This window comes from Teleopsis dalmanni, chromosome 2 (genome assembly GCF_002237135.1).
Source record: "Teleopsis dalmanni isolate 2A chromosome 2, ASM223713v2, whole genome shotgun sequence".
In the NCBI taxonomy this organism is placed as follows: Eukaryota; Metazoa; Arthropoda; class Insecta; order Diptera; family Diopsidae; genus Teleopsis; species Teleopsis dalmanni.
In genome coordinates this window covers 170,993,407-171,005,181 of record NC_051847.1, presented here as the reverse complement: position 1 = coordinate 171,005,181, position 11,775 = coordinate 170,993,407, and the positions used below count along the sequence as shown (strand labels likewise).

At 30.8% G+C, this 11,775-nt stretch overlaps 2 protein-coding genes across 2 annotated transcripts; both read left to right on the top strand.

Annotated features, from left to right (window-relative positions):
• The first annotated feature begins 6,749 nt into the window (after window positions 1–6,749).
• On the top strand, window positions 6,750–8,519 carry LOC119682644 (protein fork head-like). The gene has a single exon (XM_038096131.1). The coding sequence runs from the start codon at window positions 7,022–7,024 to the stop codon at window positions 8,492–8,494; it is 1,473 nt and encodes a 490-aa protein (XP_037952059.1). The 5' UTR covers window positions 6,750–7,021; the 3' UTR covers window positions 8,495–8,519.
• On the top strand, window positions 8,516–9,866 carry LOC119682645 (putative mediator of RNA polymerase II transcription subunit 26). The gene has a single exon (XM_038096132.1). The coding sequence runs from the start codon at window positions 8,534–8,536 to the stop codon at window positions 8,960–8,962; it is 429 nt and encodes a 142-aa protein (XP_037952060.1). The 5' UTR covers window positions 8,516–8,533; the 3' UTR covers window positions 8,963–9,866.
• The last annotated feature ends 1,909 nt before the right edge of the window (window positions 9,867–11,775 follow it).

Genomic DNA, 11,775 nt, shown 5'->3' with positions numbered 1-11,775 from the left:
CATATACTTATATACATATCCTAGTAGTGGCAGTCGAGAACTCTTAACTATACATATGACATATATGTCATATTTTTATTTATTTATAATCTTTTGTATTACTTTTCTGTTTACGATTTGATATTTTTGTTTTTTTTGGTATTACTACATTGGGCGTTATGAAAAAATTACATTGTCAACAACATTTTTATTAATTACATTTCACTCTTATTTTGCTCGTATAATCCACATTGATCCAGAATCTGCATCAGCTCAATGTCTAGGTCAAGGCATTGTCGTTCTTTATTGGTCATATAGATCAAACTTGTTGAAACTCATCTACTATCATGGTGGTCGTGTATAACCAATTAATTTTAATTAATATAGATTTTTTTTAGTTCTTTGCATGAAACAAGTACCTTCAATTACAAAACAAAAATAACTTCAATTATTACTAAGAATTACTAAGAAAATTGTTAGGATATGGTACATAATAAAGAGCTAGAAGCAGTAAATACTGGTAGAAAAATGTGAACCTCATATGGAATATGGATGCATCACAAAGATATATACAAAGAGAGAGTATTAGTATGAAACGACAAAGTTAAGTACAGAAGCTGATATCCAAAGTTTGGGGGTTGGGAACTGAAGAACTTTAGTTGTAAATCTTTAGATACGCTTAGTGAAGGAAGTAACATGTCACTCCAAACTGTAAATCTGTGATTATGAATATGGCAAATATAAATTTGATGTACGGTTATAATATATGAAGGATATATATCAATACATCAAAACTTATATGAAATTTAGACACAAATATATTAAGTAGTATATATGGACTAAAATCAATATGTATAAATATACAAATTCAATTCCTGTCATCTTACTATTATATTATAATAATTATTATTATGAAAATATTATAACAATCATATAAGCTTTTTATTTCTTAAATAGGATTGGTAAAAATATCATAATAATGTGATAATAATAAATGTATTTTACAATAATAATTGTGTACTCATGAATTTAAGTTTTTTATTGCTTGGCTTTGTAATATTAATGTATTATAATAATAAAATAAAAAAATAAAATAAAAGTGTGTTTGGATGTATCTAAGTAGATATTGGTATATGACAGATCATTTATTAAAAATTATATCATATACGATTTCTATGTAATTATTAAATATTTACTTACGCTCATCTGTATTATTAAATATTATAATGATCTTATGCTTAAAATAATTACTTAAAAACTATAAATAATAATATGACACACAGCATTCTGACTTACATATTCCTTTTTTAAGGGCTACAATAATGAATATTAGTTCTTATAGTAATATATTAGTATGTAGTCTAATAAATAATAATAAATACTAGTCCTCATAGTATAGTAGACTAGTATATAGACTAGTATAATGAATAGTAGTACTTATAGTATAATAGACCAGTATATAGACTAGTATAATGATTACTATTCCTTATATCTTAAGTTCTTATATATAACGACGAATAATGAGTATCGGGGAAAATAGCTAACGATGATAATGATTATATATGCAGTTAACCATTATCATCAATTTGGTTTCCGATCTGAGCAAAGTGAGTGACTTAAACAGAGATAGGATGTCCGGAGTAGATTTCCTTATCACAACCATTGAGAGAAATAGAAGGGAGAAGGCTTCGTTGGGATTTCTAAAGTCGTTAAGAGTTCATCAAAGTAGTAGCATTTCTATAGTAGGCATAAGTGGGGCTATAAGCGGATGCCAATAATTAAAGAAAATAAACACAGTCAAGAGAGCAAAAATAAGCTGAAATTAATTATAGAGCTACTGCTAACGATAACATATAGGGTACAAATATTTGTAATATATTGAATTTTAATAGAAGTACTGTCATCAAATAACTTTATTTATAGAAGTAAGGAAACTATCAGATACTATATGAAACTATCAGATTAATATGAAATTATGTATAAACTAACTTATTTACTTTTTATAATATATAAAATAATAAAATATTTTATATGAATTAATTAACAAATTTATTTTTATATAAATATATTTACTAAATATAATTGATTACATATATTCGATAATGAATTCGTTCCCATCACTGCAAACAAAAACTATCTTAATTCTAAAAAGTTGTCTTGATATAGAAACCTTTGATTACGCAAACTCCTTTTACCTGAAATATTTATTTTATTTAAAAATATTTTAAATTTTATCATTGAAAAATAATGGAAAATCCCTTAATTAAGACCACAGGAAGTATGTAAAGACTTACGCTGAGTTTTTACCAGCAGGTACTAATGAGTATCTTGCGAAATACCTCGTTCATTCAAAAATGTTGAATGAACACAGCATTTAGTATTTTAACCTAAAAATTCTTAAGGTTGTCTGTTATTCTAAACAAAGGAAATTATTTCAAAACGAAAGGGTTAAGTCTATTGTTTTAAAGACTCAGAGGCGTTCAGACAGTCATAAAATGTATAATTGCACAAAAATTAGATAAAAACCGCTTTAATGGGTGGCTTTCTAGGAATAATTATATTGTTTGGAATAGAAATGAAATGCATGAAGACATCAGAAGACGCTGGTGTATGTACTTATAAAGATATTATATATTGTGACATCAACATTCCGTGAAAAATGTTTTAAGAAGTTTCGATTTAAATTAAACGTATATTAGATATGTAGAAAAATCTTTTAATAAAAGAAATTAAAATCAATGAATTTTGTAAGTAATGGAAAATATATGATATATTTGAATTGAAGAGAGAAGTCATATCATAAGTCAATCAAAGCTAATGCAAAATTGTGAGATGCACATCGTGTGTTGGTTTCGAAATTCACCGCATTCTTTGGACCCGGCTTCCAATGTCTACTATTTGTTTGCAGAACTGTAAAGTATGTTCAATGGGATAAAGACAGTATAGAAAGATAAGTAATTCTATAAAAACTGTGTCGAAATGTTAGAGAAGTTTTGACAAGATTGGAGATTATGTTCCTGAATAAGGTCGAATTTTACTTAAAATTTGTAATTTTATAAGCCAACTTTGGAACTTATTACGTGATATGGTATATCAATAATATAAGGTTACATAGTCAATATAATATTGGGTTGATATAATACATGTCATAAATAGTAATAATTCTTTACATAAATGTATTACTAATATAACAATTAGTAATCGTTCATATTATAAACTTTCTGATGGTCATAGTCCCATCAGAAAGTGATAGTTAATTTATGTAAAGAATGGCGGACGGGTTTGGAAATTGAGATAGAGTCCTTCAATCTATTGCTTGTCAATGCTTTTGTTTTTTTAGACAGAATGTATACATACATATATATGAAAAAAATTATATGCTCTTTATATGTCTTTTCGCTGTACGCCCAAATTTTTCGAAACGTGGGTGTATAAAATTTGTGATAAGATTTATAATTTTTATATTAACAGATATATTGATTTTAAGTAGTAATTTTAGATATTTCAGTATGTACATTTCTTATACACATATATGTGTTTTTATTTAATTTTTTGTTTTTTCTTTATTTTTATTTTTGTCTATTTTTATATCATATAATTTTATCAATATTAGTTTATTAAAGTTATTTATTTTTTATGTACTTAGGTGTGCCAATACAACTTTAATCCATAAAAATATTTCTGATAACTTTAATTTTGTTTTATTAAAAAATTATTATATTTATTTATTTTCGTGATATCATAATTTTAAATAATTATTTAAATAACAATTTTTATATCTATTTTTTATAATTTTTATATTATTTATTATAAAATTATATGGAACTTATAGCTGTTTTATGTCAGTTATAAATAATAGCTTTAGTAGCTTTAAAATCTGATGCATTCATTAGAAAGCAACATATATTATATATATGTATATATATATGTACGTGTGAAAGCATTTGTTAGTTTGGTTTATATCGACGATCTTAAAGAGGATTCATTTAGACAAATTGTCTAAAAGACTATTGTATTATGGTGTTAAAACAATTATATGATCTTATAAGTTTCTTAAAATATATAAACATATATACTGATTATATATATTTATGCGTAAAAAATTAAATATTTTATTTAAAAATTATTATTAAGTTTCTCCTGAAAACGCTTTATTATTAAGACGATTTACAATGGAACATATTTTAGAAAATAGTTTTTTTTTGGAATTTTTATATAAACTAAAATAGTTTATGAACTTAAAAGTTTTTAAATCATTATTAAATATTTCTAAGCATTGATGCCATTATTAATTCTATTTTAATATGTTTTAATTTATATATTTTTAATAATTTGAAATTTATGTGCATAGAGTATAAAGTACTAATGAAGGCATAAAAAATATTATCTTATTTATATTGAACACTTTATATGTAGATTTTGTTCCTGAACTTTAATCACTTCTTTCCCACTTAATGACTTGCAATCTCACTTTTCACATCTTAAAGTCATTTATGCTATTGTCTGCTAATAATAATATTTTGACCTTAAATTTTTATAAATTATTTTTATTTCATAGAATTTATTTTAGGCAATAATTATTTAGTTATTAATTTGTTTATTTTTAGAAATAATTTTCACCGACGCGTACATCGACTGAGTGAAGAGCGGACCGTGTAAAAAATGCTTTTGTCGCTGAAACGAAAATCGCTGCAAATTTCGAAATACGCGCCCAAGCGCCCAAGCACTGGCAGAGGCAGAAGCACGTTTGTTCTTATGGCGACGACGAATGTGACATTGGGATACCTTAACCTCAAACGTGAATTCCAAAATTTAACCATAATTTTAAAAAAATGTATATTATGTCTCCTCATTCAATTCAATTCAATTCAGTTCAGTTCAGTTTGGTTCAGTTCAGTAGTGAAGTTTTTTGTTTGTTTTCTGTTTGTATTCCATTTTTTTCTTTTGGAATGTCAAAAAGCATCAGCTTCTGCTTCAGGTTCAGCTTCAGCTACGTATGGGCAATGGCAGTTCTCTGTGCAAACATAAACGTAATTTGCAGTCTTCGTTGTTCGTGGCAAAGAGCACGAAATTTACAATTTTGTAGGGTGCCAAAGTAAGGAAATATACTTTTGCTATACACAATGACAGCAAAAATTAAAGCAAAAAAAAAAACAAAACCTCGATTTGTGCAGTTTCAGTGCAGTTTTCTGTTTTCTGTTTTCACTGTTGCAAATATTGGATATTCAAACGAATAATGAAAATAGTAACAGCAACAGCAAACGCAATAACAACAACAAAAACAACTTGGCAGTATGGAACACAGTTATTGATCGTTTCTACTGAAAAATCGTTATTTGTCATATTGACGACAGTTTTTAGGCCTCAGCCTGAAACAAAATGAGTTATTTTAAACTGAAATAGAATTGGAATTGAAACAATGTTATATGTTGTGGGTGGTAGACACACAAATGGAAGCTTTTAACAACCAAATATATTTCACTATACTATGTTGCATATGCATACACATTCAGCTTCAACATAACTTTTAACTCACACAAATGCAGTTCAGTACATTTTCGTACTCCATTTAGAGGCGTAACGTAAGCTAAGCTCCACCTACGTCACCTTGGCAACCAACCCATTCCTTATGTATATATGGGAGCATAATTTTTAACAGTGCTAATCAACCAATACGCTTGCGCCTTAAATGTCACTTATAAAATTCAACTCAATGCTGCATAAGTGTGCGTGAGCCTTGCACACAGTATACACAAGAATGTGTGTCACTTTCATTTAATTGTGTACGCAAGAGAGCCAAAATCGGCTGCAATTATCATGAAGTCGTTTGTTTCATCCATTTTCCCTATACGATAAAAAGCTGGTTTGCATAGTGCTCTACACACACATCCACCACCTTTCTTGCCACTACTGAAGCCGGCGTAAAAACGAGATGCAACTATACATTCACGCTTAACTAACAAAAGGAGATAGCCATATACACAGCACAACAAACTCTTTAAACAGCACACAGAGCTGCTGAAAGTAGTATGAACATAAGCCCAAATAAACGACACGATACGAAACGAAACAAAACGAAGTGAGGCCAAGTTAAGACAGACCAGCTTGCCTGCTCGAAAACGCAAAAGAACACTTGAGCGACTCGAATGATATTTGTTAGTAGTTAAGCCAAACAGTAAGCAGGCATCCCCTCTGCAAACAGTCACGTTCAAGAGCTCAAGCCAAAGAGTAGTACTCGAGTCGCGCACTACCAGCACATCTGCTGGATATCGTACCGTACTGTGCTGAACCATAATCAATTCCATCGAATTGTACTAAACTAAACTAAACTAAACTATGCCGTGCATAGCCCGTGTTTCTGTGTTGTTATACGTTTATTAAATACTAAATAAAACTAAATAAAAGAAGAAATATTGTGCAGATTGTGTATTGTGTTTCGTATTTCGTATTTGATTTGAAAATCATATGAATCACCAAGTATTGAAAAACAAATAATTTAATAATAAAAAAGTGATTGAAGGGAGTTTGCTTGTCAATTGTTTAAGCTAAATCCAAACATTAGAGACGTGTTTACGGAGCATTCAAAACAAAATATACACATAATAATAACAATATCAACATAAATAAAAAACATCAACAAATTTTAAGAATAGAAATTATTACAAATGATAGCAAAAATAAATAAATAAGCAATTTTATTTGTGTTCTTGTAGTGAAAGTGCATATAAACAATTTTTTTTTCAAATTTTATTTAAAAAGAAAAAACTATACAAAATAACTTTTCAAAAAAATTCTCTTATTAAGTTTTGCTTACGCTGGCATCTAGCATAAATCGATGGCAAAAAAATTATTTTAATTAAAAAAACAAAACATAAAAAAACCTAAAAATAAATAAAAATTCGCGACGCGTTAACGTCGCGTTTGAGTAAATATTTTTGATTGAATTTCGTGTCGTGCGTAAGCCGCAAAAACCGTCAACATAACGACGCAACTACTGAATAGTTTTCTTAAGGGTTCCCCCCACCAAACCACGATCGACATTATGCAGAAGCTGTACTCGGAGGCGCCGCCAACGAGTGGCCCCGTCAGCATGACCAGCTCAAGTGGCGGGAATAATACAGGTGGCGGCGGTGGAGGTGGAGGAGGTGGTGGAGGCAGCGCTAATCCGAACAGCAGTACAGCAAATGGAGGCACAATGAGTCCATTAGCGCGTTCCGCATACACAATGAATACCATGGGTATGCCCGTCGGTGGTATGGGCTCGGTATCGCCACAAACAGCTGCAACATTTGGTACAAGCGTACTGGAATCTGCCGCTGCAGTTGCAAGTATGGGTGGCAGTATGGGTGCAGCTGCTGCAATGAATTCCATGGCAGGCAATTGTATGACGCCGAGTTCGATGAGTTATGCATCGATGGGTTCACCATTGGGAAATATGGGAAATTGCATGGGAGGCGGTATGTCTACAATGGCAGCAATGGGTGGTTACTCGGCAATGGCTTCTGCGGCTGGTGCACGCGACTTAGATGCGGGTTCACCAAACTCTTTAAATCGTGCTAGAGTTGAGAAACCAACAACATACAGACGCAGTTACACACATGCTAAACCACCATATTCGTATATATCACTAATAACGATGGCCATACAGAATAATCCAACACGCATGTTAACCTTATCGGAAATATATCAATTTATAATGGATTTGTTTCCTTTCTACCGGCAAAATCAGCAACGTTGGCAAAACTCGATACGACATTCACTTTCATTTAACGACTGCTTTGTGAAAATACCACGCACACCTGATAAGCCTGGGAAGGGCTCGTTTTGGACTCTACACCCAGATTCTGGAAATATGTTTGAGAATGGTTGTTATTTACGTCGGCAGAAACGTTTCAAAGACGAAAAGAAAGAAGCCATACGACAATTGCATAAAAGTCCCTCGCATAGCAGTTTGGAAGCTACAAGTCCTGGTAAGAAAGATCATGAAGATTCGCATCATTTGCATCATCATCACAGTCGTCTAGATCATCATCACCAGCACCATCACAAGGACGGTGTTGGTTCGTCAGTTGGTGGTGCAGGCAGCGTACTTGGTGGTGCTCATAGCAAAGATGCCGAAGCGCTTGCAATGTTACATGCAAATGCGGAACTTTGTCTAGGTCAGCAAGCGCAACATGCACCCACACACCACCATCAACATCACCATCAACTACAGCAAGAAGAATTGTCTGCTATGGTGAATAGGTGCCATCCATCGCTAATTAGCGACTATCACAGCTCTATGCATCATCTAAAACAAGAGCCGACGGGTTATACACCATCCAATCATCCATTCTCAATAAATCGCTTACTGCCCACTGAATCAAAAGCCGATATTAAAATGTATGATATGAGTCAGTATGCAGGCTATAATGCACTCAATCCATTGACGAATTCACATGCCGCCTTAGGCTCTTCAGACTCCTATTATCAAAGTCTCGGCTATCATGCGCCTGCCGGCACGACCAGTTTGTGACATCACCAGTACCCACTGGCTTAAGGGCGAGCGGAACAGATGCTGCGCACTAATCACAACACCAGTAGCAGCATCTTTGGCGCAGCCGCCACCAGCGGCCACCTTGAGTCACAACAACTTGCCGTACACCAACAACATCAGCAAGCCCTACATCAACGAAGAAGTTACCTCAAAACAAATAGTAACTATGCAACAAGCAGCAGCGCCAACAATAGCATTGCACCGAAATTATCCGCCGCACAACAACAACAACTACTACAAGGTCAACTGCCGTCTCCAGAGCTACAAGAGGATTCGTCCAACATAACGTCCGACCTGAATGAGGAACAACTAATGCAACAAGCACATCAACAACAACAACAGCAGCTATATAACAACTATCAACAATATGCGGCAGCGGCTACCTATCGCAACTGGAACCACAGTTTGACGTTGAACGGCGCGGCGGCATTACAAAACCTGCTTTAGCAAAGAAACGGTATGTAAACCAGTGTAGACGCAAGTAGGCGGCAAGAAATTCTTTGGTCTGCGCAATAATAAAAACTAAACAAAAGCGAGCCTTTGTCTGGCCAAAGTTGGGTACGCAGTAGCGGCTACCGCGCGCACGAAAGCGTGTACCATTCGAACACATTGCCGGTCCGTAGAGTTCAATTAGCATTTGGCTCGAATGAGTCTGAGATGCGCATTTAATGTGCTAAACTGACACGCTTTTAGCACTTACAGTGCGTCCTTTGCGTAAGTACACTTTTCATTGGTAATGATGGCCTCATACTTGGCACTTTTATGCTTGATTGCCTGATGGATGGTAAAGTGCCACCGTGTGTGCTGTTGTCGTGTGTACTGGGTGGAGGCAACATGCTGAGGGCAACTTGGGAGATCGAAGAATCGAAGAAATCGAAGAGATCGAACGTTGGATTAATATCAGTTACATATATGCTTTCATAAAATTTGTAAATATTTAGCATTTAAGTGAATGTTAAGATTTTATTTTATTTTTTTATGGATATACACTTTTTCGTTAATGCTTTTATGGGTTGGAAAGAGCTAGATTCCTTCTTTGTCTATTTGTCTAAATGTAGTACATATGAGAAGAAAAGGATTATGGGTTCTTTCTGTCTTTTTATTTTAAGCAGCAATCAAAAGTGATGTAGTTTTAAGAGGATTTCAGAGATGATTTGTTGAAAGCATTTTTAAATTTAAATTATAAATCCATTTGATTTATATATACTTTAATACATATTTAGTTCTTATGTTGAAGATATAGTTCAATATAGTAATTTTGTTTTTGATCTACAATTTTTTTTATGCCGCAAACTCCGTGCCATTTGTTCAGATATAAAAACAACAACAAAGAGAACAGTAACAATCAACAAACACTAAATAAAATAAAAAATAAATAATAAATAAATAAATAAATATTTTTTTTTATATAAATTTTTATTGTTAATAATTAAAATGTAATTATTAAATGTAAATGTTTTAAGTTAAGTTTAACAACTAAAACTACGCCATAGTAAGTGCAATTTATCTTATATTCTATTCTATTATTCTATTATTCTATTATTTATATGTACACATAAATATATAAATGTCCAAATTTTATAAATTTGTTAAAAATTTCACTAAACAAAAACAAAAACAAAAACAAAAACGTAAACGAATTCGAATCGAAATGATCAAACCAAAAATGAATCTTCAAATTTTAATTATTTTTTTACACAATTCAGCAAATAAATTTAATATAAGTACTTTGTACAGTAAATTATGCATTGAATTTTATTTGTAATTCTTTTTTATCTTTATATGGATATATTTGTAAATATTATAAAAGAAATTATAAATATAATATATATGTAATATATGAGAACGGAAATTTGAATTGAGCATCAATTGATTTTGCCTATGAAAATTGTAAAATTTTTATTAAAATAAATTTTAATAAAATTATTATTAGAATTTACAATTAACTAAACAACACACACTTTTTAAACAAATAAACGAATTGATAAAAAATTTTAATTAATATAATATAAAGTAATATATATATATATATATTAAAAACTCATATTAAGTTAATGCAAAACGCAATGATTATTCAATAATTAAAAATAAGTATAAAATAGTTTAGAATTTCCGTAAATTTTTACATGAGAGCAAAGCTAAAAGTTATTATTATTAAAAAAAAAGGATTAATTTAATTCCTTACAATCTATATTCGATTGTTTGGGACGTGAAGAAAAAAAAAAACAAAAAATAATTCGAAAAAATCAAAATAAAATATTTAAATATACAATTATGTATCTTGTTAATTCTGAGATAGCAACTAAAGCTAAGTAAAGTAAAGTAAAGTAAAGTAATAAATCATCAAATTAAATATTAAATAGAACGAGAGTAAAACTGGTGTAATTGTCATTCACTACATACGAGTAATTCTATGATCAATACGTTTAAAGTACACACAGATCTTGTAAAATAAGTAAAATCTATAATTAAAGTGCATAATATGTAAAAGAATGTATGTCTAAAATCCTTTAAACTAGTTAAAATTTAATAAAACAAAAACTTATTTTAATGTTTGCAATACAAAAATAATATTATCTATTTTTCTTTCCCTCCCCACCACCAAGTCTTCTAATCTCAATTGAGTTGAATAAGTGATCGTGTAAAAAAATTTAAAAAAAATTTATTTAAGTAAATTAAAATAGTTATGTCTTAATTAATCAATTAATTAATTGATTGATAATGTGACAATACATCTGGTTTGTCTGGAAATATGTGATCTCTAAGACGCCCCGATTTGACAGCGAATTTTGTTGGAATTGATCATACTGAGCTTTGGATAGATTTACATTTAAGAGATCAGTTTTCCAAAAAATTAATTATTTATCTTATATTATGTGTTTTCTGATTTCTTGTGTATTAATGCCCGTGTAATGCTTCAACTATCTGCTGGAAGCATCCATTGATATAAGATATTCATATGTTTAAGTTGTTAAATTTTTGCTCTATATAGCACCCTAACTTTGTCGACATTAAGTCGATTTGTTCTTAAGTATAACTATCTTTTGTGCCCAACACTATTGTCATTACATTTTATCGCCTCTTTATAAAACTCTAAATCACATTTAATTATTTTTTGGGACGTAGCCGTAGACGACCTTGGAGTCCTGAAAGATTTTTGAAATGTGCCAGCTCAGTTGCATGTGAAAGACTCTAATAACTTACTATCTCCAGCTTTAACAGCTAGCTTATTAAAGGTGTAAGTCAATTACAATACATAA